At 36.4% G+C, this 26,765-nt stretch overlaps 1 protein-coding gene across 1 annotated transcript in view; it reads right to left on the bottom strand.

Moving 5' to 3' along the window:
- ST6GALNAC5 (ST6 N-acetylgalactosaminide alpha-2,6-sialyltransferase 5) overlaps nucleotides 1–19,503 on the bottom strand; it is a 75,692-nt gene extending 56,189 nt beyond the window's left edge. Inside the window, exons 1-2 of the mRNA XM_015816347.1 lie at nucleotides 19,489–19,503; nucleotides 18,015–18,296 (exon numbers count right to left, since the gene is read on the bottom strand). Coding sequence (XP_015671833.1) covers nucleotides 18,015–18,296; nucleotides 19,489–19,503 — 297 coding nt within the window. The remainder of the gene's footprint in view (nucleotides 1–18,014; nucleotides 18,297–19,488) is intronic.
- Nucleotides 19,504–26,765: the final 7,262 nt, after the last annotated feature.

Below are 26,765 nucleotides of genomic sequence, written 5' to 3'. Positions count from 1 at the left end.
TCATGAGATGTTGATATTATCAACTGAAATCTTGAGAACAACCACATGGTGTGAAATGTGTCAATCTCCCAAGTGTTCAGTTAAAACCACATTTTTAAAAATTATGGTCTCTGCATCAGAAATCAACTGCAATACTTTCATCAGACTTAATATATAGAATAGTTTATTAATTGATTAGGTCAGAAGACTAATTCATATAAACTATTTTATATTCTAAGTAAAGCTAAAAATCATTATTCAAAGATTCCTTTATTGAAGTGTATATATGTGATATGTGAAGTTATAATTAGAAAACTTTTTTCATTCTCTCTGTTCATTCACCTTATTACAAAGCGTGTTGTAATCTAACAATGTCTATTAAACTAGAGAATTATATGATTACAATCTTTTATCTTGTTTATATTGCTAATAAACTGAGACTCATTCATATTGCCCATTATTCTGCTTAAACATTGCTCAATAGGAAGCAATTATTTACATTCAATGATTTCAAGCAATTTTTTCACTTGTTGCTTTAATTCATAGTTTAAATAATCATTTTAAACTCCTTGAGTAAAACAGTGCAATCTTTCATGCAATAAATTATATCTAGATCCATACCAGCTCAAGGTTGACTCAACCTTCCATCCTTCCGAGGTCAGTAAAATGAGGACCCAAATTGCTGGGGGCAATATGCTGTCTCTGTAAACCGCTTAGAGAGGGCTATAAACCACTATGAAGTGGTATATAAGTCTAAGTGCTACTGTTATGAGCCATGGTGGCGCAGTGGTTAGAATGCAGTACTGCAGGCTACTTCTGCTGACTGCCGGGTGCCAGCAGTTTGGCAGTTTGAGTCTCACCAGCTCAAGGTTGACTCAGCCTTCCATCCTTATGAGGGTCGCTAAAATGAGACCCAGATTGTTGGGGGCAATATGCTGACTCTGTAAACTGCTCAGAGAGGGCTGTAAAGCACTGTGAAGCAGTATATAAGTCTAACTGCTATTGCTATACTGGGTAAATCTGAACAACAAGTATGTACCGTGGACTGCCAATTGCCTCTACCCACATTCTTGTAACCAGTTTTCAAAGCTTCAGTTTAAATAGGCATCAAAATCATAGTAATCCCAACAATGTTCCCTGATCTGGTTAAAAGGATGCATTCAATTTGGTGAATCACCTAGGGGAAAAGGTTAGGTTATGAGAACTAGTAGAAGATGTTTATGTTCAGATAAAGATATCCTTCCCAATAGTTCTTCAGTGAAAGGCAGAATATAAATCTACTATATAAATAAGCTGTCAATCTATAGACAACTATTAAAGAAACTCACCAAGAGACTAGAAGAATGACTGAAATGGATGGAAAAAGTGAAGGCTATGCAATGATTATATGTCACATTTGAAACCTATAATATAAAATATGCAGTGAGATTACATACGGTATTTTATATTATAGGTTTCAAATGTGACATATAATGGAAGTGAGATTGTATCTATTCATTGTTAAGATGCACACGTCACTGCAGTTTATTTTCTAGAAAAATCTAAAAATGTATTGCTTTTACAAATACAAAGACACACAAATAATTAAGTGAAGCCCAGGCTGTAAAATATACTCTGAATGTGTTCTCTGCTATGTCCAAACACTAAGGCTGAATTACATCAATTAGATATACTGTAAGTCCAATTGACTTCAGAGGGATTTCTTTCCAGGTAGACACATGTAATAAACAGTTCACTGACTGATAAATAAAACAGCATATCTAAACCAAGCCCTTTATATTTAATATTCAACATGAGCAAAATTTGAACACTGAAAACATTCCTCAATTATTTCATTTGGATAACAGTGGATCATGACTAGGGTTCAAAAGTTCTTGTCAACTACAATAATGTAAAGACTGCCTATTTTAGAAACAGCAACTCTTTATCACAAACTTTACTTCCATAGAGCTTTGTCTTACATTAAATACCGCCCGGCAGAGACAAGTTCTACTGAGAAATTAAAGGAATATTTGAGCAAATTGCTTAAGACAGGGAAATAAGAATTCAATAGGAACTGTTAGATTTCCCATAAGACAAAGGTGATGATAGTATTCCATTTCCTATATTTTTCAACAGTTCCCTTAGGAATTTATTTGGGCTTATTCTTAAGACTTGAAGAACCAAGTTAAATGTGCCTATGATATTAACAGTGATGTGGAGAGGTAATGAAAAATGAAAAGGCAAGAGTTAGCCCCTTGTATGGCCAATGTCTATAGAGAAGGCTTTATAGAGCAGCCATGTGCACCCAATTCCATTGAGCCTATTGGAGTTGGGCAGCTTATAAACTCAACAATAATTAATACAGTAGATGGAAAACAATGCCAAATACAGTCTAAACATCTGGCTAACTGTACAATGAACCACAAGAATAATAAAGTGGGATAAATATAAAACTTTTATCTTTATCCACTTTATTATTATTATTATTATTATTATTATTATTATTATTATTATTATTATTATTATTATTATTATTATCTTTACCTTAATCTAACAGTGGCTTACAACTGGAAAATTAAAAAAAAACTGGTGCAAGAAGATCACACAAACTGATTATGAACAACAATATAGCAGTCACCAAAATGATTTACCAGAATGTCTGTAAACATTATGCTGGTAATGAAAAATTGATGGGAACATATAGTAAAAATGAGCAAATTAAAATATTGTGGGTTTTCTAAATACAAATGGATAAAATTCTGACCCACAATCCATTAAAATTAATGGTGGCTTAAAAGAAGAAAGTGTGGATAATTGATGTGGCAATACCAGGAGACAGCAGAATAGAAGACAGAGATCACAAAAATCAAAACAGAAAATCATGAAGTATCATGATTCTTAGAAAATCTGGACATTGACAAAATTTCCATATGACCATTGCTATAGGCCACACTGTTTGGATCTGCACATATACTGTCAATACATTGTGTCATCCTTGGGAAAAACTCAGTATGTATGAAGGTCAACACCAGCTAAAGACTTGGCGGGTCTGACTTCACATTGTTGTGAATAAATAATATCATCTGTCTATCCCAGGTTTGAGAAGGACTAAATAGGTGATTAAAAATGCCAAATCCAGTCTGAACATCTGGCTGACTGTATGACAAACCATAATAATTGGCCAACTGTTTCACTCTTTTACCATATGGATATCAGTAGCAGCTGATAGGGAAAGAAAGGACAGATCAGCGGTTGGAGGGGGATGGTGAGATATGCTGATATATTTCATATCATACAGAAGAGTAGAGGGCAACGTGCACTGGACTTGCCCTAGTCACCTCGTAATTTCATTCCAGATCAGTATAGAAAAAGTCAAATGTTTTGGGTTTAGACCTACCAAAGCATGATTTAATCCCAACAAGTTCAGCAGAACATCAGGATACAATGATTTCTTTCAAGCTAAAAAAAAAAAAATTCAAATAAAAAAAAAAATTCCCATTTCACACCCAGTAAGTATTTCCCTAAAAACAACATCTCAACTCTAACCGAAGTCCAGACATTCTGTTATGTTTTGTGTCTGACAAGACTTCTGTACTTAATAACTACATGATATGGAGTTATTTCCCTAACCAATCTGTCCAGAAACAGAGAAGGCTCTCTGATTAAGTTCATTAAAGCAGCAGCATCTTTTCAGTCATTGCTTTGAATACATAAACCATGAAGTGAATGGCGTAGATCAGAGGTCTTCAAACTTGGCCCTTTTATGACTTGTGGACTTCAACTCCCAGAATTCCTCAGCCAGGCACGCTGGCTGAGAAATTCTGGGAGTTGAAGTCCACAAGTCATAAAAGGGGCCAAGTTTGAAGTCCCCTGGCAAAGATGAAAGATTAGTCATTGACAAATAAGAAATAACAAAACTGCTCCTACACAACCTGACCGAACACTTGAACTGAGGTTGGGAGGAATTAATTATTTTAAGAAATCTACATTCAGCAAATAACCTAAATTGTTGCTCTTAGGATCCCTAAGTAACATATGCATTGAATGTACTGTAAAAATAATTATGCTATTCTCAGAATCCTTAGGGCTAGTTAGATAAAAACATGAGCTTCAAGAAATAATCCTGTTTAACAGTACACACTGTATTAAGTATTTTGTTTACAAAGTTTGGAGTAGCAAAAAGCATGATCTGTGTAATATTTAGGAGCACAAATTATATCTATAGTACAATATTATGCATTCTTCTGTATTTGTAAGAAATGTTTATGATGTTTATATGCTAATAATGTCAACACTGCTTTTTCTTTCTTTGTATTTACCACACATCTAGCCAATCTGTCAGTTCTACCCCAGGCTTTTGGCTTCTTGATTAGTAAGTTCTATTAACACAAAGACTGCAGCAATCCACAAAGATAATTAAAAAGAAAGGTCACAGGCTTATGAGGAAAAGCACTGACCTTTTAGTAAATCTCTGGGGTTCAACTCAGCACTTGTTTAAAGTATTTAAATGCTGGAATTCTAAAATCCCTCAGTAGCAGATCATAATCCTGACTCTAGTCACTTTGTGCTACAGCTATGTACTATTGCTATAATGAAAGGCAAGCCTGATGGAAAGTAACCATTCAACCTAAAAAGTGAATAAAGCAAAGGCAAGACACTTAATATTGCAGGTTTATTCTAAACAACTTTCTACGATTTAATCTAGACTACAGCTCCCACCAGGCTTTGATTCCCAGAATCCCAATTTAGCATAACCAATGATCAAAGAATATTGGAAATTATATTTTAGCAAACTCTGGTGATTCATAAGGTAAGTGGTTACTCATGAGATAAATGACATGAATTAATTAATTCCCCAATACATGAGGACATTTATGTCCTTGTCACCTTAGAGCTGGACTACTATCATTCATTCTACCTGGGGCTGGCCTTGAAGGCCATCTTGAAATTTCAACTGCTATAAAACACAGTGGCTTGTTTGCTTATTGGGAAAATTAGGGCCATATTATTCTGTTACTGTAGATTTCTTATTACAGATTTCTTGGGGACACACTCCAAGGAGCAGATTATAACATGCAAGGTATGGGCTCTGTCCATCTTTGAGATGACCCATCCCTGAAAGAAAGTGCCTGCCCAATGTATATAAAAGAGAGTGCATGCCGAAAGCCCCACATATCAGGACATTTGGCAGGAGGGGGTTAAGAAGAGAGCATTCTTTGTTGAAGCTCCTCCTCAATAATAGTTTAAATCTAGAGCAGACCTGGGCATTTTACAGCTTCCTGTCCGGCCTGCATGAGGTCAATCAGAAATTAAAAATCAAATGTAAATAAGTGCATAACGTGCACGCAATATAATTGTGTTGTTTTTATTTTTGAAGGCAATTGTTTTTTCTTCAATGTGTGCATGCTTGCCTATGTATTTTCACAACCCTATTGGGTTCGGCCTCCACAACAATCCCAATTTCTCATGTGTCCCCTTTGGAAAATTAATTGCCTACCCCTGATCTATAGGAAAGATTGATCACATCACTGTAACATACAGGGAGCTTGTTAAGATCAGTTTTTTATGTGGACCCTTTGAGGACTGAAGAAAGTATGTGAACTCTATGTGAATTTTTTTTATCTGGGAACTGAAGAAGGACTAGAGAGGAATTGTGTTGTAATAAAAGTGAATATTCAAAGACATTTATACTGCAGGTCTGCAGTCATTTGCATCCCTTGGTCATTCCTGTTTTCAAAATTTCTTTTACTCTAATGAGCCAACTCTATTCCCAATTCAAAATTATTGGGCAGGGAAAATTGTAACTTATTTACCCACTTGATCCTTAAATATGCAGTATGCCTGAATTTAAAAGGTAAACTTTTCATATCACTACATCATACCTACAGTAGTTAAATCTAGAAAACAAAAGTTTAACCTCAACTCTGTGTGTAACACTTTCAAACAAAGTATTCCTATAATTCTGAAATAAGGACCTTGCAAATATTTTAACATACAGTAGTCTTCGATTTACAACCAGTCCTTAGCAGCTATTCAAAGTTATGATGGAACCCCAAAAAGCTATTTACAACCCAGTCTCCCAAAGTTATGGCTACAACAGTTCTTCCACAATTGTTTGTCCTTATGACTGACCATAGGGTTGCTGCAGCTTCCCATTGCCTATCTCCCCCAATCCCTCCACTAACCTTGGGCCTCTTCTCCACACCAACAGGCTCCACATCCTCCTCCTCTCTTACCTGTTGAAGATCTCCAGAACTCAGATTAGGGAAGGAGGTCAGGCCACTCCATTCCTGGACCACATGGCACAATTCTGGAAGTAGCTGCCATTTTCTGAGCAGCTGCATTAAATTATGGTTGCTTGGAAAAAAAGTGGCCACTTCCAGGATGTTGCCAAGTGGCCCAGCAAGAGGGTGGCTTGTTTTGTTTCCCTAACCCAAGCTCGAGAGATCTTCAAATAGGAACATGGGGTGAGGAGGAGTGTGTGAGGCCCGGTGGAGTGAGAAGCAGGCCTAAGTCTTGAGGGGACCCTATGATTAGGAATAGAAGAATGGAGTGCTTCAGGGAGTGGGTGAGGCCTGGAGCAGGGTTTGTATTAGTCCTCTCAGGGCTCCATGCTCTGCTTAATGACCTGCACATTCATGTAATGACCGCATCAGAGAAAGCAGGGATGCGAGGAATAATAACTGAGGCGATCACACGGTCGCTTCATTTAACGGCCATCACAACTTTCAACCATAATGGGGAGGCTACATTGCAGTCATGAGTCAAGGGCCACCTGCACTGTCTAAAATGTATCCTCAGTATTATGAAAACATATTTAAAATACATATCTAAATAAATGGTTTAATTTATTTCTATTTACATCATGCTTCAGCTAAGATGACAGCAAGTAATGATGTGACACTAGAAAATTAACAGTCATATGACAGTAACATTCTTGAAAAAGAGGCTTAACTTTATCCTTAAGGCAAATGAAATAGCTTACATATATTATTATTGAATGGAGAGTAATTTTAATAAATCCAATATAACATTTAAATTTTCAAAACATAGCAAAAGCTTATAAAAACATCTAAAGCATAGGATATAAATATTGCACGTGTTTGTATATTATTTTGCAAGGTTTGCTAGAACAGGATATTTAGGTTATACAAAAAAGATCATCAGGACAAGAGTAAATAAAAATATGAATTATTTTTTAAAACTACAATACAGATGCAGCTGTGGAAGGAGAAAACATAATGGCATACTTAAAGACCAGTTCTTGTATCACCCTGAAATTTTCATTATCAGTTAATTTATTAATTCAAGCTGATAAAGTATATAAACTAATTGGTGTTGGACTTCTTTCTAAGCAATCAGAATTGGAAATAAGTAAAACCAAAGAACAAATCTTTCATAGCTCGCATTAATAGTACTAATTAAAAAATGATTGAGATTACAACAAGAGTTTCAGCGTGTTCGATTTTCAGATGAGGAGCCTATATAAGGAATCTGAGATCTTTTGATCCATTTTCTTAAAATTCCCTTGTGCAAAGGGGAAGGCCATTGGTTGTGATAATTGTTATTCTTATAAGTAGAAAAGACATTTTCATAATACAAGCAGTCTTCAAATTATAACAGGTCACTTAGGAACTGTTTGAAGTTATGGGACAACCCCTCCCCCAAACATACTTACAAACCCAGTTCCAAAGTTCAGGTGCCCCCCCCCCGTCATTTTGGACGCTTAGCAATTGGTCTGCATTTATGGCAGTTTGCAGCATCCTGCCGTCACATGATTACAATTTAGAATGGTTTTGCTGAAAACCAGCGCTTACTTTCATTTTTTGGCAAAAATGCCCCATGGCGAACAGATCTCTTTTGTAAATACAATATAGGAAACCTATTGTAGCCATTCTCCTGGTTGGTTGGTTGTCCCTTTTGATTATTAAAACTTCAACTGGTTTCATTTGTACATCCAGTATTTCATCTTTGTCCAGATCATTGTTGTAGCCTGTTATTTTTAAATCCACATTCAAATCTATTTTAGTCTTATATGGTAGAACTTGTTCCTCTTCTGTAACATCATTCACACAGAATCTATCTATGATGGCAGATATTCTTGAAGTTAACTTCCAAGTTCATTGTTCACATATATCCTTCAGTACATTCAATGTTTAAGGTATTTTGCTCTACTTTGTGTTAACAAGTCAAATAGGTAGTCTTCTCCTTTAATCATAAACTTCACTTCATTTTAGGTCCCACTAGTGCCCAATCACCAAAGTCTCATAAACACGAGCTTTTTTCCACAGGAAGAATTCATTCAATTAATTTGAAAATCCCATTTCAAGTCAATCTGAATCCTTAATCTGTTTATAAAAAACAATACTCTAATCACCTTTTGCTATGTTTTCTCAAAAATTGCTAAGACCTAAGTCTGCAGGGTTGAATGTTATTTTCCCTTAGAGAAAGCTACAAGGATTAATGCGCTAAGTAATGTTATTATAATTGTTTCGTCTACTTTGACCTTCCTATAACCAAAGGGCAAAATTTATTCAAATTTAATATAAGGCAAAGGACAGATGTTACAAAATATTTATTTTATGTATACTAAAGCTGTAGTAAATCTAACATGCATTAATAACACATTTGTACAGGGGGTCACTTGGCTAGAGCAAGCAAAGCAAATCTGAAAGCTTTGAACCAATATTGCCTCAATTTTTCACACTATTTCTTACTAAATAATTTATTTAATAACAGTGTTTGTTTATACTTTTTTTCATTAGAGGTTCCAAAAAGCAATCAAAAGTAAAAAAAATTCCCACATTATTATTACAACACAGAAACACAGTACTGTATATATTTAGTTATTAGTATTTTGAAATTGGTTATATAAAACAAGATTTAAAAAATCCTGATTACCTCTCCTAATTTTTTCTTATGATTTGATACAATATGATGTATTTTTTAATTAGAAGTTCTCATAACTCCACAATCTCAACAAGTGAAACCTATGCATCTGATCCTTCAATAGAAAATATGTAGAGCTCAGGTTTGAATGGTTGGACTTTAGTTGTTCACTGAGCTTGGTTGTTTTCCTGCTGATTACTATATTTGTAAGGACCCGCCTCAATCAGTCCTCCCAAGAAAGCAGAACTCTTGAAACGGCATCCTTTCAAAAGGAACTTTTATTGGGAGATGTTGACAGCAGGAATAGAAGGCAGGATCTGAGGGTTTCCCGTGTGAAACCAAGTAATCAAAAGTGGTCGTAGTAACTCCACCCCAACAGTCCATCCAGGCCAATCCGCAGGTGTGAAAATGCCATGGGAACAGAATGATAAGGCGCCACTTCCAAGGCTGTTAGGTGTCTGCACTGGTTCTTCCACGGCTGGAGATAAGGCAGATGGCCAGAGGTACATTCCATTCTTACCCCGTTAGAGAATCATCAAAGGGGCTAGAGAAAGAGGCAAAACAAAGGAAATGCACATCAGCACCCCAAGCTTCCCCCTCCCCCCCCCGAAGAATGGCAGAACCTGAAAAGAATAAGGAAAGAGTGAGAGCCCCTCATTCCCCTAGAAGGACAGGGTTCTGACAATATTGCTAATATTACCAATGTATGGGAGAATGAAGTTTGCTAGTTGCCCTGTCAGTTTTGGTTGTGTGTGATTTCTTCCCTGATGGCCCTTTATTAGACTATTTTTTTATTGTTTACCTGGTGCTGTTTCCTGCTTCTCTGAATGTTGATTTACAGGGAATGCCACCTAGTGTCCATATGGATTGAGGTGGTTCATAAATTGTATGAATAAACAAAATCAATTATGTGCAGTGCTTTTTTTGTAAAAAAAAAAAAAAAAAAGGTGCCGGAACTCACACATGTTATACAACCCCCCTTGCCTACCCTACAAGGTTCCATCCAAAAAAGGTGCCGGAACTCCGTTCTGGGCGTTCTATGACAAAAAAAGCCCTGCTTATGTACAAGGCAAGAAATTAATAAGGGATTGTCAAAAATATCTCAGACTCTTTATAAAACATTAATCAAATTCTTTCTCTCTGAAATTAAGAGTTCTGAAACACACCAACTAGTTTAAAATACCAACAACATATGTTCTTCTAAAATCCCCCAACCTGCTTGGATTTATAAATGCTAAATGTCTTGAGCCAGGATATCTGAAAGCAATGAGCCAGCTGCCAATATAAGTCCATCTTTGAAGAAGTCCATCTTTATGTTTCACCAAAGAAAAAGTTCAGATAGGTAGATACACAAGATACAGCTTTTGAAGCAGCTCTTTATGAAATGACTTTGTAAAAAAATCCCTATGATAGACTTAGGTAGAATAGTACTAGCACTTAGATTTATATACTGCTTCATAGTGCTTTGCAATCCTCTCTAAACAATTTATAGAGTCAGCATATTGCCTCCAACAATCTGGGTCTTCACTTTACTGACCTTAGAAGGATGGAAGGCTGAGTTACCCTTGAACCAGTCAGGATCGAACTCCTGGCTGTAGGCAGAGTTGGCCATCATTTGTACATTAATTAAACAATGTAGGCTAACACGAACAACATGTTAAGAGCAAAAGGATAACAATATGGGTAGTCCTTGACTTACAACAGTTCATTTAGTGCCCGTTTGAAGTTACAACAGCATTGAAAAAAGTGACTTAGGACCATTTTTCACACTTATGACCACTGCACCATTCCCGTGATTTACATTTGGATGCTTGACAACTGTTTCGTATTTATCATCGTTGTAGTGTCCTGACCTTCTGACCATCTTTTGCGACCTTCTGACAACCAAAGTCAATGAGGAAGCCAATTCAACAACCATGTGACTAGTTTAACAACTGCAGTGATTCACTTAACAAATGTGGCAAGAAAAGTGATAAAAATGGGACAAAATGTCTCACTTAGCAACAGAAATTTTGGGCTCAGTTGTAGTTGAGGACTACCTGAATTTTTAAAAACTGTAAACTTCATAATGGTCAAAATGCCTCATTTATGATTATATGACCCCAGGACACTGCAACCATCATAAATATAAACCAGTTGTCAAGCAATCCAATTTTGATCACATGAACATGGGGATGACGCAACAGTCATAAATGTGAAAAACAGTCAAAAGTCATTTTTTCTAGCGCCATTGTAACTTCAAACGGTCACTCAATGAATGGCTGTAAGTCAAGGACTACCTGTAACCTCATTTTTCCCCCTCTGTACATTTCCAGTAATTAGGATGTTCCAAGACATATAGGTAGGTATGAGTCAGCCATACCACGACTTATGAATCTAGAATAACATTTTATCTCAGATGTATGATGTACCTGGCTGATTGCCTGTAACTTCCTAATTAGTGTGTGTATATAGCATTACTGAACTAATGACATCAATTTATTTTATTATTTATTAGACCTGTGTGCCACCCATCTCACCTAGCGACTCTGAGTGGTTTACAAACATTAAAAGCCAGTAATCATTAAAACAATAAATAATCATCATAATAATTTACAATTAAACAGTGGGGAGGAATGGAGCAAGATGCACACAAGTTATTGCTGTTGGAGAAAAAAAGTGTACACTTTTTTCAGGCTAGCCACTAGAGAATAATATGAAATTCCTTCCACATAGTAGCAAGATGAAATATGGGAACTGGTTCTACATTATGTAGAGTCTCTGGGATCTTGCTCTTATATCAGACTAATGTGGACTACTACTTCATCTTGTTGCTGTCAAATGATGTATTCTGGCATCTTGCCTTGATCATATTCCCTGCCTTGGACTCTGAATTGTATGTACAGGCTTCTTCAATAGACTGCTACCAGTGACTCCACTTGTACTGGAGAGATGTGATCACACACTTAATTAATTGTGGCCCTTTACCACATACTAATCCATCTTTAAAAATGGCATTTAAGTTTAAAGTTACCTTCAAAGCAACCCTCTTGCTAGGAAAAATATCCCTGTTTTGCATTCAAATAACCCAAATAAGAAATCTGCCATGTTTACAGATATGATTCTAGATAGGAAATGATTGCCAGCAAGAAATTATAAATGCGGAGCACACCAATTATATTTTTATGTTGATCATGCCAATAATGAATAAAGATGATAGTGTTGGGGCCAAGTCAGAATTGACAGCTGCTTTGCTATGAAATGAGAATTGACATTCAGCTAAAGGTACAATCTTCTAACTTGGTTCCATTTCTTTTTCATACTGGCAGAATGTTATTAGTTAACACAGAGTGAAAGTTTAAATAAGAAGAACCTAAATGAAGTGAACCCGGCAATGCCATTTTTCCAGCTCAGAGAAATAATGCTACTGAGAACAAAAAGAAGCCTGTGGTCACATGGTTAAGATTTTAAATGAAAACAGAAGGGTNGCAGCATATGAAGAATTTGGCAGAGGGCTCATGATTAAGTAATTCCATGGTCATTTAGAACACAATAGTAAGTAATCAATATTCTAACAGCCAGTAGTAAGCAGCTAGACTCTGCAATTAACTAGTAGGGTATGATAATATCTTGTTTACTATTCCATGAGAGGACTTCTGCTTCTGCAATTATTTTTTTCTTTCTTCTTTTCCCTAATGTACACATGAGAACTACTGCCTCTCTATAACAGATTTTCAGGGTGCATGGGAAGCCACAGAGGGAGCGGAAAATGACTGCAGATAGACACTGCTGGGCAAAGCTTTACAGCATTATACACAACTCAGCCACTTAGTTTAATTTCAAGTTCTGATAAATTTAATCAATGCTTTTTTTTAAATTCAAGTCTGATGGAGGATTTACCAAGCTGCCACCATTAAGCATATATGTTACAATTATTATATTGTAATAGTTCATAAAATGTAATGGCTGCATTGTTCTTCAATGCTAATGCCAGTGGCCTTCATTCAAACAATCCACATAACAGAACATCACATGTTACAATGGGAAATTAATATTTCTAGCTACCAATTAGATAGTAATATTCACTCTAAGTGGTATTTTTTTATTGGTTTGACATATAAGAAGATGAATTTTTTTTGTCATGCATAAACCAATTACTCAGCAGGATTAGGAAAGATGTCTAGATTTCGAGCTATGTAATTGCTCTAAAATATAAGATTTGCCTGTAAAATTTAATCAAAATGATTTTATTAAGGAACCCTCAAATTTCTATCTGTAAAATATGATATAATATTTCTTTAAAATGAACACAAGTGGCAATCCTAAGTATATGGACTATTCAAAGTTCTATGAAGTTATGTTCAAGTAAGCCTATCAAAGATTGCATCATTGATTTATTTGGTCCTAGTTAATACTTGGAAGTGGATCATTCTAGAAAACTGAAAAACATTATAGATGGCAAGGGACATCCATATTATGTCAGGAAGATTGCATGACTCTGTAAAAGACACTAACCTGTAACTAAGTATAAAATAATTGATTCTAGGGTATAATTATCCCTTAATATTTTCCTACTTTTAAAAATAATCAATTTTAAATTCTAAATTAAATGAGGTTACCCCAAACAGAACTAATTCAATTCAGTATCAAGTGACCCCAAAAGAAAGCCTGTTTGCAGCTTCTACAAACAACAAATTTATAGCCGAATTATTTTATTAAAAAGCCAGTTTGGTATAGTTGTTTAGGCACAGGCTAGAAAACCAGGAGACTGTGAATTCTAGTCCTGCCTTGGGCAGGGGAGTCAGCTGGATGATTTTGGGCCAGTCATTCTCTCTCAGCCCAACCCACCTCGCAATGTTGTTGGGAAAATAGGAGGAGGAAGGAGTATTTGGTATGTTCACACCCTTGAGCTATATATAAAAAGGGAGGAATAAAAGTCTAGTAATATATATTTTTAAAAGCTATACAAAGAACCTTTCCCTTAGATCAGGGGTAGGCAACCTTGGCTCTTTTATGACTCGTGGACTTCAATTCCCAGAATTCCTGAGCCAGCATGGCTCAGCTTGGAAACCTCTCCCTTTCCCCTCAGCATGGCTGGCTCAGGAATTCTGGGAGCTGAAGTCCACGAGTCATAAAAGAGCCAAGGTTGCCTACCCCTGCCTTAGATGAAGTCTTAACTACCAAGAAGGAAAGAAGCAACAATACTCCATCAGTTGCCGATTTCAGCTTCATGAAGCATTGTTCTAACTTAGTTTTCACATAGCAATTCATATTTCGTGGCTCAAAGAGACACACAGAAAACTTGGAAGCAGGCGGTTCCTTTGATTGCAATACCATGAGTAACAACTGATTCCTTCTCTTGAACAGTTTTTATTCCAGTTGGTAACTATAAAATCTGTATTTTTTTTAAAAAAATATATGCAGTTTGCCACATGCCTATGGAGATCCTCAATCATCCAGGTCATGGTTGTCCCAAAAGAGCTTTTTCCAAAGGACTTTCTTGTTTTTTTGTTTTCTATGAAAACGTTTCACTTCTCATCCAAGAAGGTTCTTCAGAAAAAGCCCCTTTGGGATGTTTAGTTTGCCTTGTCCCAAATCCTTTTTCTTTTATGCTACATCTTTTATATCCATTTGAAGGCAAGGAATGTCTTGCTACTTACTTCTTTAAAATGCTTTGACAGGATTTTTTTTTCCTATTTAAGAAAACACTTACAAAAACTATTTGTTTCTCATAAACAAATATTAATGGACCAATAGTAAACAGATTGGGAAAAGTTTGAGAAAATGATCTATAACCATACAAATATATCTCAATTGGTTTTTCTTGAAAGTTAGATCTGTTATTCAGCAAATATTGAATTAATATACTCAATATTGTAACATCTTTGGTATATTTGAAAAATTTTCACCCTCCAGAGTAAAACTGAATTGATGTAAGGCTTGAACTGAATAGGTGATATATTCTATCACTGACTAAGTAATGGACTTATCTTGTATCAGAAAAGAGATGAAGCAGCAACTCTCAATAGATTTTCAAATTCTGTTTTATAACTATTACAAATCGGTCTCCATGGAACAGAATAAAGACTATATTCTTTGTTCTCAAATACCAGCAATATCTCTCATTGATTTACACAAAATAATGATGTACCCTCAGTGTTGTTCAATACCACGGAAGACTATGGAAGTACAAACTATTTGCAAACATTTCATCACACATTTAATTGCAATACTGTTTCTACGCATAACATTGCTTTCTAGTTAAATATTATATATTGGTTATCTTATTCAGTGAATGCATTTAAGAATATATCTAAGTCCTCAGAACTTTGCTTAGTATGCTCTCTACTGAAAATGCTTATCTTAACTTATATGATATATGAAGATTTTCTTTCCCCAAAACAATTTCTATGGAAAGTGATTTTACTGCCAGTTCTTTAAATACTGATTCATTAAAGAAATAGAAAATCTGGAATGAGGAAAGATGGCAATTCATTTAGAATAAAGAGAGTTTTTTCTTTAAGGAATAATACTAATAATTCCTTTTAAAATAAATTCTACATAAGAGACATGCAAATCATCAGCATCGCTTTGTTTTTTCAGTACAAACTGACTCATTTTTCTTAAAATTACTCACACTGAGGTTTCATTGTGGAAAAAGCAACTCTGCTTTCATTGGATCAAACTTATAGAGATGGATGCAACTGTTGACATTTGAAATACGATCAGGGTTAACTCACAGTAATTATGGTACTTTGACAAAGATGCTATAAATGTAAATAATAAAACAGCTTAAATTGGGATGGAGCGGTGCAATTTTCACCATATCCTCCGTTTGTAAGGCTTGTTAGACATAGCCTCCAGAACCATTATTTTTAGACTAGTTCTTTTATCTGGAATTACTATTCTTTCCTCTCGCTTTGAATGAAACATATACATTCTTTCGTGATTGGTGTCATTTAATTCCAATATTTTCTGAGAATTTCTCCCATGTTATTTGATTTATTGACAGAATCTACAGGATGAGTTCTAACATAAATACTTTTAGGTACTCTTTGATTAAATGAACTTTTTTGTAGTTTCTACCAATCATATTGTTCCTATTGATTTGGGCTGAGATTGAGGGTAGAATTAGTGACAGCAAATGTTTTATTTACTCACCAAACTCTCTAAAGGAGCAAAATGAAGTTAAGACAATTTTTTTTTTCTGAAATGGAGAATAGTCCGAGTTACAGATTTTCTTGCTTTCCTTCTATTAAAATATTGGGTTATTGTTATTGTTTTTAAAAAATACTATTTTGTCATTTCAAAAAAAAGATAGAATGACAGGAAATAAATAATAAAGCTTCATTCTGCCACAGGAAGAGAAACAAAACTAATCAAAAGATAACTCAACCTCATAACATTGTATCAAGAAGTAATAACACTAGTTAAAGTTACAAACAGAACTATTTAAATTAGCATTACTATTCCATGGGCAACATTTACTGATCATTAGAAATTACATAAAAATCCTTAGGTTGGCCATAGGTATAATATAATATTGTAGGTAATAATAATAATAAGACGCCCTTATGTCTAGTTGACCCCTGGAGACTATTATTTAGCTTTAATTCTTAGGCATACATGGTTCTTTCAACTGTAGCCAACTCTAAGCAGAAAACATTCCACCTCTGTAGCAAAGATTAAAACATTAACAGTCTGCAAATGAATGCGCTAAGAAAACACTAATCCATAAAAACAAAAAGCACTGCTTGCAGAAGGGTGTTGATACTACACTCCACAAACATGCTTCCTGGAATAAGCAGTTCTTATTGGTTGGGAATTCCATACTGGTTGGGCTTACTATGAACTCAGAAGGAATGACAGAAGGGAGAAGCATATTTATGAAGTTAACCACTTGTATGCAATGGCATACAAGTGGTTAAATTCCTCTTTCTGAACTCTTTAGCAGGGCAAATAATCTGGTTATGCAGTCTTCTAAAATGATTCAGAAGAGGTGATATAGAAAGAAGACAGCATGAACCTGGTACTTTTTAAAAAAGCAGCTGTATCGTTCAGGGTTCCTGCTGAGCCTTAGAACTAGGATACCGCTACTTTCAAGAGAATGTATGTAGGTTTTATTATTCTTTATTTTGAAATTTTAAAATTATTTGAAGGCAGAGAGGATATAAATTTTTTAAAAAAAAGCCTTTTTAGCATCTCTTGCTGCACTAACAGAACATGTTTCTGAACTCTTCAAAATGAAGTAAAATAAATAAAAATTGTATCTTAAAAGTTTTCTGAACTAGAGTAGGTCTCCATTTTTTGGTGTTTTTTTCACTATGACTATTTTAGGAATAATACACAGAAAACTATTCCACATACTCACTCACCCTGGCTTCTTAATCAGCACAATGTACAATTTATTTTTTAAACAGACACGTAATTGTAAATTATTTTTTTCTTTAATGTCTTGAATGCTGACAGTGTCAAATCTACCAAAGAATAAAAAAAAAAATCCGTATCACAGATGTTCCAAGTAGCAGAAACTTTCAATTTTGGCTCATAAATGATGTTTTAAAAGTAAGATGTCCCCTTTAAAAATTGCCCTCTTTTTATAGAACTACTCCAGCAAAGCAGAATGATCAAAGCAATTTATGTGTTTTGATAATTTAGGATCTGCCTGAGTGGCTGCTTGACCTTTGAGAGCAGGGCAAATATTTCCAAGGAAATAGAACATGCTGTAAACTATTTGTCAATTAACTCAAAACCAGTCTAGCATGGCTACCAAATTAAACATTCATCTGCAACAACCTGTAGGAGAGATGTGGTGCTTGCTCTTTAGAGTCTCTCAAGCCTGCTGTTGGAACCAACATTATTCTTTATAGATTGCAATTATCCAGAGTAGAGAGGAACCGTTCAAAAACACCCCACAGCCTTACTTCTCTTTAGTTGTCAACATGTCAGAAAAAGACCACGGTGCGTTTGAAACCTCCACTCCCGATTGCCACGCTACAAAGACCAGAGTGCCTACCATCTTTCCTTTCTGACCTTTTGGTCTCCTTTGCAATCTTCCTCCCCCCCCCACAAAAAAACCCCTTCGATTTCGCTCCTTAAAGCGGGAGGCAAAGAGGAGCTCAATCTCAAACGTCAATCACCCGCCTGGCGCCTCCCTCCGCGGCAGACCGCTTCTTGGCGCTCACCTTGTGATCCAGGACGCTGATGTAGCCTTCCAAAGGACGGTCGGCGAGGCCGGGAAAGGGTGGCGGGGAGGCAGTGCCCAAGCGCCGCTGGCTCTCCGGCTTCTGAAAGGGGGTGGTCGCCGCCACCTGCTGCTGCTGGACTTGCTCTTTCAAGGCCCTTCTGCCGCCGGTACCGTCATTGCCAGCGCCGCCGCCGCCGCCTCCGCTCCCGATGCTGCCGTACATAAGCAACACGCTCGTGCACATGGTTGTGAGCGCTAAAGACACAGCCAACCCATGGCGCTGTAAGGAGGGAGGGGCAAGCAGAGGCTGAGAACCCGCTGGACACAGCTCGGGTCAGGGCTGAGCTGGCAAGAGGCGGGCAGTGAGGAAAAAGCGCTGGACCTCAACCAGCATAGCGGGATTGCAACGCTGCTTGGCCGCCGGGATCTCCCGCGGAGCTTCCGCGACCTCCGCAGCCTCCCTCCCCGCGGCTCTCCTTCCAGCTCCGCGCGACTCGCAGCGGCGCCTGCCTGCCTCTGATTTCCCGCCGGTTTTGCCCCCTCCCCGCAATTAGGCAATGCCGCAAACGCCCGGACGGACTTTGTCGGCGAGGCTGCCTGTTTGTGTTCTCTCTCTCTCTCTTCCCCGCCGGGCTGCCGAAGGAGCGCGCATAGCCTGACGCACGCTCCTTGGTGAAGCCGGCTCGCAGGCTGTGGAAGTTTGGACTTCCTTCTGGAAGGGCTGGAGGGTTTTTTAAAAATGGTTTTTTCTGATCAATTCGAAATAAAAGGAGAGCTGAGGAGGCGCGGGGAAGAAGGTTGCCCCGTCGCCTTCGTTTGCAATTCTTGCCCGAGGGACGGATAAGACCCCGCGCGCCTATGCGCAGCCTTTTGCAAGTTCCAAAGCAAAACCGCGGAAAGCGCACTTGGAGGTTGCAACGCGTTGCCCGCTCTCCTCCTAGTTCCGCCGCTTCTTTAGCCCTTTTTCTTATCCGCACCCCTCTCGGGCTCGCCTACCTTTCCTTTGGCATCCCCGCCGACCTCTCAATTTGGCTTGCGTTTTGAATCTATAGATTTGCAACCCGCTTTCCCTCTCCAAAATTAAGGCGTGAATATATGCAAATAGAGAGAGAGAGAGAGAGAGCCTTAAAAATGCTAGGTGGGAGATTGCTGCTCCAAAGTACCAAAAATCTTATCCTCGCCACTCTTAGGATTTACTGAGGGAGACCCCACATTCCTGCATTTCAAGCTGGACCCCTCTTCCCTGCCGACCCCTCGATCCCGACGCTGCCACCGCTTCCCAAAGAAAGGCAAGCAACGGAAAGTTATTCGCCTCTTCCTGCGGGTTTTACAAAATGCCCATCGACAGCACACCAAGCCCAGGCTGAAATTACAAATCCAGCCTGCCCGAGAACACCCGAGAACAATTCCCACGCCGAATCTCATGGTCTCGTTTCAAGTCCTCGCGGCGATCTGGGATCCACTTGACTTACCATCAACGTCTTCATTTTTGTACCCCCGTCCTTTATGCCGCGATCTCAGGCTCGAGCATCGGAACTCACTTTTTCTCCTACGGCTTCCATGGCAAAGGAACCGGCGACATAGTTTCTGGCGGGAACAGCGAGCGAAAATCCAGAGCCACGCCGGTGAGGATCAACCCAACCTTGAGCCGGCGAGAGAAGCGCGGCTCTTGCAGAGATTAGAGGCAGAATTAAAACTGGACCCTTTTAGAGTCTCCCAGTGATCTGCACAAGTACCGCCTGACGAGGCTTTCTGGGTCCTAAACCACGCCTTTTCCTATGCTCTCTCCCACTGAATTTCAATGTGTGTAGAAATTAACAGTTTTCCTTTGGGTTATTCCTACCGTACCTACTAGCAATCTGAAAAAAAAACCCACCTCATTTTATCAAAGCAGGAATCTGGTGCTATAAAGGTGAAATGTCCTTCATCCAAGCAGTCCCAGATAGCAAACGCTATAGATCTCTGTGTTCCACAATCTCTTATTTAATCAGTAGGCAATCTTGTAATCATCATCAGCGACATTCTTTCAAAACACAGAAGTAGTATTTTTAAAATGCTGTTTTAAACAAAATGTTCTAATTATATTATTTCCCTCTTTCCTGTAAAAGTTTCTTGGCACTAGTAACCATTGCCCCATTCCTTAAGATTTATATTTGAACTATAATAACTTGTTTACTGGGAGTAAACCACATTAAAACACTAATAGTCGTCTTGGTTGTTATTTACGAGGTTGCTCTAACATCATCTTTCTAAACACTAAAATAAACATACGAAATATTGCCATTGCCTTTTCCTACAACATGCGTGTCTATATCTTATTTATTGCTTTATGTTTAAGAAGGTAGACTCATCTATATTATACCATCCAGATGAATATCTAATTAATAGCATATTATATCTTTATTCATATCAGTCCTTTAACAGTTTAATTTACTGTTTTCAAGTTTTCAGTAGGAGCTTTCTGTGTAACAAAAATATTTTGACTTATTTCATGGGATGCCTTTCTTGAATAAAACCATAGCTCATGAATTCATAAACTAAAAGACCTTGAGTCTATGGGAATTGGTAGATTCTTCTTATTCCCATAGCTGATGTCTATGTAATGTACTTTTTGTTGTTCTTTCTCCTTGCTTGGTTGAAGTAGACCTTGCTGGACCAGCCTAGCCATGAGCAGCATTATTGTCCTGTAGTGTGAACTAAAGGTGATCTTAGATTGTAAAAGCAACGTGGAACCAGAGTTAATGTGACCCAGCTTTCTTTTTCATCAGCCAAACCAGCCAGCCCAAAGAAGATCCCAGGTGCCACAAGTAAATTACTTGGGAACTCTTGTAGACTGCCCTACCAAGATCAGCAAGCAAGAGAAGAGCAAAAACACATAGTGCAGAAGGCCTAAATTTATCCTTAAAAATAGACTTTATACATAATAGAAGCCAAGCAACAATTTTATGCATCTGTAAAGTAACAGAAAATAAGACTAAAATGATGGATATCATGGAACACTTTATATATATATATAAGTAGCAGAACATATATAAGTAGCATGAGCCACCAGTAATGCTGTACTTTCTTGTTGCAGTAAAGATATATTTTAATGTATCTTTTTTATAAAAAATAATTAAAATTTATTCTATTATATACTTTTCTTGCTCTATAGATACTATATTTAACTATTGGTGGTTCAGGAAGTTTTTTTATGACATTAAAATGACAAAATGATAGCATTTAAATAAGAAGCTTCTTAATTATATACATTTAAATAAGAAACTTCTTAATTATATTCAAAGTTCTCTTTGAATAACTACAGAATAATATAGCAGTTTCTCTAATCTCTGTCTAATATTAAGAATTATTTCAAGACAGAAACTATCTGCAAACTACTTTATCCAAAGGGATAACTAGCATCTCTCTCAAGATTGAAATTCCCAATAAAAATCACTTTTATTATCTCACTAAAATGAAATCGATGCCACCTCTATTAAGTGACAGGAGCTGGCACTTAATAGAAGACCCATTGAGTAGAATGGAAACTCCTCCTAGCAAGTATATCACTCATCACCACTAAAAAAAAAATCCACCAAAGTCTTTAGCATCCTAATAATTAAAGTGCACACTTTATTATAATGCACTTGTGATATATGCTGTTATATACAGTAAGTCCATTGGGTTCTCTTCGATAAAGTGGTGCATATTTCACAAAGTCATACCTTTAATAAACTCATTAGTCTTTAAGGTGCCACCTGATTCTTCTTTGACTGTATTATTTACAGTAATAGTTCAGTGATTAGATAATCAGCATATTTTATCTTAAAGATTGCTTACATGAAATAAACAAAATTTTTGGTTTAAAATAATATACAAAATAGGAGATCAGTCTGAAAAATATGAAGTCTTGTGCTTCATTATCTTTCCATGTCACTAGATACTTAGTGAATGAGCGTAATGAATCATTGACAGCAAATTAGTGGTGGTTCTTTGAATCTTTCCTCAATAAACTGTAGATAGGTCATGTTTTAAGAGTATTTTTCCTTCCCTAACAGCAGCAAGCCTTTTGCTTGAAACTGGCAAAGTTCTCTGTGTTATTTCATGCCAAACAAAAACTTCATATTTATGATTAAGGCTCATAGCTGTATGTTGGACATCTGTTACACAGTATGTCTAACCGAGTCATCAAGCTTATGAGTTGGGATGATAGCTAGCTAGAGTTAGTTACAGAGTGTCTTGATTAAGTGGCGAGGTTAAATTTTATAATTGAATGTTGAGTTTGCTTTGAATCATATCCAGTTGTTTGATTTTCAGATAATTACTTTGTCATGATGGTCACAGACACAGCATTTGGCAGCTAAGCTGCTGTGGTTGCAAAGAAGTTATCAATGCACACTCTGCCATACTTTTTATGTGTAAACATGATGTATCAAGGGAAATCTATAAGACAATTAGAAAAAAAGCCAAGCTACCTATTTCTAAATTGAGAATGGCTTGTCTTAGCTTGGTGCCTATTAATGTTTTGTATGTTTATGTACATCCAGAAAAGACAGAAAACATTTTTCAGAAATAGTTATTCAGTCTGAATTTATAAACATTTTTAACTGACTTGAAAGAAGGTTAATAAAATAATTTTAAAAGCTCCTTGAACTTGCTGGATTCAATATAAAGTGAGTGATGGCTTATTTTTTAAAAAAAAATAAAAACAGATACTGAAATTATTAGTATTCTAAATGGTGGCTAATCTTCCATCAGAGCTGGGCATTTTTGTTGGTGATGTTGTTTAATCTTATCAAAAATAATCTTTTGGATTAACCATAGTGCTGGGATTGAAGTTGTAATGGGCAGAGCCAAAGTCATTCATTTTTTCTTTTGACACTGTTGTTGTGATGACACCCATATTTTTCTTTTGTAAGCAACTAAGATGGACAGCTCCTGTGACAAGTCTGAAGGGATTCCTTTATCCAGCTTTTTAAATTATACTTTCCCTACCCTATACAAGTATAGTAGTTCCTGATTACTCCTCTGATATGATATTTTTGCATAATAAGCCTCCTAATAGGATATTGTTTGGTTTTGTGTGTGTGTTTATTTTTTCTCTATGCAAAAATTAAAATACAAGTCCAACCATGGGAGTTATTATGTACAAGATACATTCCCGTTGTATAATATAGTTGATCAGGAAGCCAAAACGAGTTTGTGAGAAAGTTCAGTTGTCCAGTAAACATGTTGCAGAACAGTTGTCTGTTACTCAGGCAGCAACTGACCTAATCCACTTAGTTTTAGCCCTGTACTACATAGTTATTTTGCATATTTTTGCCAGTGGATCACCAGTATTGACATGTTGATAGGTTAGGATTCACCTACATTCTGAAGTGCTACAATCTAAATTTCCGGTTTTATCTCTCAGCCTCAATAGAAACATGGAGTAAGATTGATTTTCTAAATAGGAAGGCAGATGTGAACAGGTGTGTTGCATAGAGCGAGTGACACTATTATGACACTTTCGTTTAAGGCTAATTGAAATTCTGGAGAGAAGCACTGGTGTTAGTGCTACATCGCATTCATGTTTTAGTACTCCAGGCAATACACTAATAATGCTTTAATGCCATGGAGATTTTCTGTTTTGCCCTAGCTGTTAGCTCTCAAAGGTACAGCTACAATAGATAATTAGACTCTACACTTAATAGACTTAGCAGAAAAGAGGGCTCCTTTGGAAAACTATGTTATTGTTGTAGAAAGTGGGTGTTGTAGAAAATGAGTATGGGAAAGAAGTTAGGAAGAGTCAAAACTGAAACAGCACTTTCAGTACAAATACAAATATGATGATGTTTCTTTGTGGCTATGTCGTTGCCTTATGTAGACTGTCCAAGATTTTATTATAAGGGAGACTTATGGTCCAATCAATTACAAAATAATACTTGGTGAGAGTCTGCTTTATTCCTTATTTCTGTGTATTCGTGCACACAGATACCGGAAAACACATTAGCTCTTAGAATTATTATTTCAGGGAATATAGTATCCTTCCAGATTTAGAGATTGTTTGCAAATAAATTTCATAACCCAGTTCTAATTAAAGAGATACACAAATCTCTTCCAGTCATTTCTTATACATTTCAGTTACTGCAAGAGATATTTTGGATTAGTATTAGAACTTCTGCGATGGCTTAGAAGAGCTAACATTATGGGGAAAAAAGAAACAACAGGTTTTTTTTGTTATGCTTGCATGTGAGAATATATGTGTGTATAGTGTACATCAACACTTAAACATCAGTGTAGAACACTTCTTATTCCTGACTGCTGAAATTAACATAATTTTCTGCAGTGCTCCCATTGTTAATTGGGTCTTTCACTTCTGCACATGCAAATGTTTCCCTGTATTAATTCCAGAATCAGCTTTTTATCATCTGTCTTCTTCATTGATAATGCCTTCAAGCCATTGGCATGCAGAGTCTACAGCTGTTCAACTGTATCCTTCTGTCAAACTCAAAACTTAATAATCTTGAATGTTCAACTCTGTTTCTATGATGATGCACAGTACTTTAATTTTAATATTGAAAGACAAATATTGATCATTTGCTTGACCTGTTTTTATAAGATAATATCCTGTATAAGAAGATGCTACATTTGCAGAATGACGAAAGCCATGTTTTTGCGCTGCTTGGAAGACCTCATTCTTCAAATCATGTGTGCCATTCCTTTTCCAAATAGTGCGTCTGTTCTCACATAATTCAGGGAAGGAGGATTGAGAGAATCATTCTCCATGATCCACATTCCTATCATTGGCAGTAGCAACTACTAAGGTATAACAGGATATCAGTAAATGTTATTCCTATCAGTGACCTCCTAAGCCAGGGCTGTCAAACTGCTGACCTGCGGGCCTGATGGATCATAGCAAAGCCACGCCCACCCCATTGCCGGCAATGGCAAAAAAATCATGATACATTGCAACCCTTCACGTGACGTTGCAAGTTTGACACCCCTGTTTTAAGCCAAGACAATTATTGCGCTTTCATTGCTACACATCCAGTCTTCATCAGAAGCAGGCAATTACGGTACTTATTGGCTGCTTCTACTTCAGAATTGGAAGTTGGAGATAAGGCCAGTGACCTATATACCAACGTTCCTATCAAAAAACCTTCGGGATCACATTATAAGATTTAGAAAGTGGATTAGCACATAAATTAAACTGATTAAACATTTATATATGTTATATGTATAAATATAGTTATATTAAATTTTTATATTATTTATATTAAATTTTTATATTATTTGTACCTCATTGTAAATATTGAATAGCACATTTGCAGTGGTCACCATCCTCTCATACCTCAGCTGATTCCCATGTTTAAAATGAATAAATATGGGCAAATAAGCTAAATCCCCAACAAAGCCTTATACCTAGACAATCATACTTGTACTCTACCACATCATATGTGCCAAAGAGAGGGTAGGACAATAGAGAGAGAGGTAGTAGTAGGTAGTGTGAAGTTGTTGCTAATATTAAGGCTACCATATTTGGCTTACAATAATCTCTAGACCAGTGTCTTGAAGGGTGGTCCAAAGACCTCTGAAAGCCCCTCAAAATCTCTCAAGGATCTGCAAAATCAAAGTTATTTGCCAGATATTGAAGATATTTTATAAACCACTTTAATTAATATGAATGCAACAACACTTCAGATTTACAATTATTCGGAACAAATTTCATCATTTAGAGTTTAAACTAAAAACAATTCGAAAAACCTTACAGTAAAAAAAAATAGGCAGAAAAAGCATTAAAAGTATGTCGTGCTACCTAAAATTAATACTTCTGTATTGTGACTTTATGTTGCATTCTACACATTGTAAATTTTGTGAATGAATTTTTTTAATTTTTAATTTTGCAAAGTTAAAAGATTACTAAAATCAGTTTTGTATTGCAAACATTACCAGTGCTCAGTAAGCAGGATGATAATGAGTTCATCTTATAGATTTCTTTTTTTAAATTGCTCACTGATTCATGAAATGCTCTTCAAAATTTGAAATGTGCATTGAGAATTGGTAAAGAAAAATAGGAAAGATGCAATATGCTGGATCAATCAATATGATTACCCTGTTATGAAATGAAGTTGTTTTTGAACTTCTGGCAGAAGCAAACAGCTAAAGAATGAAACATTGCGGAGAAAGAATGAGTGCAAATGAAAATGCATGGGGAAAAAAATCAAGATAGGATCTGCTGAGTCAGCCATTTTAATGCATTTTGTTTCTGGACTTTCTCCTTTTCTGAATCACATTAAAAGACTTTGGCTATTTGACAGCAAATGCTACCAAGCAGCATGGGGAAAACACATCAGTTTAAGACTGAATGTGCAACCTTGTTTCTTTTAAAATACAGGTGCTTTTAACAATCTCTCATACTTTAAAAATCTGACATAAAAATTGAAAATTTTCAACCTAAAGATATGAGCATATCTGAACGAGACAAAGCATTTCTATTTTTAATTTAATTTAATTTTTTAAATTCAATTTTTAATTTAAACCTTCAGACATTAGATTTACACCTCCAAGAATTTTAAATATATTTACTGACTACAAAAAGAATGCGTTGTCTACCTAAAGAATTGTTTACTGGAAAAGTATATATACTTAAAAAAAAATTGTTAAAAAAAACCAAAATGGAAATGCTGCAACCATTGCAAATGACTGGGCAGCTGTTTCAAAAATATTAGAGGGTAGATGTAATACATAAAGAGCAGAACTCTAAACCAGATTTTGCTCTAAAGCAGAT

The sequence above is a fragment of the Protobothrops mucrosquamatus genome, unplaced genomic scaffold, assembly GCF_001527695.2.
Source record: "Protobothrops mucrosquamatus isolate PMUCROS unplaced genomic scaffold, P.Mucros_1.0 scaffold432, whole genome shotgun sequence".
Classification (NCBI taxonomy): Eukaryota; Metazoa; Chordata; class Lepidosauria; order Squamata; family Viperidae; genus Protobothrops; species Protobothrops mucrosquamatus.
This window is presented reverse-complemented; position numbering and strand designations above follow the sequence as displayed.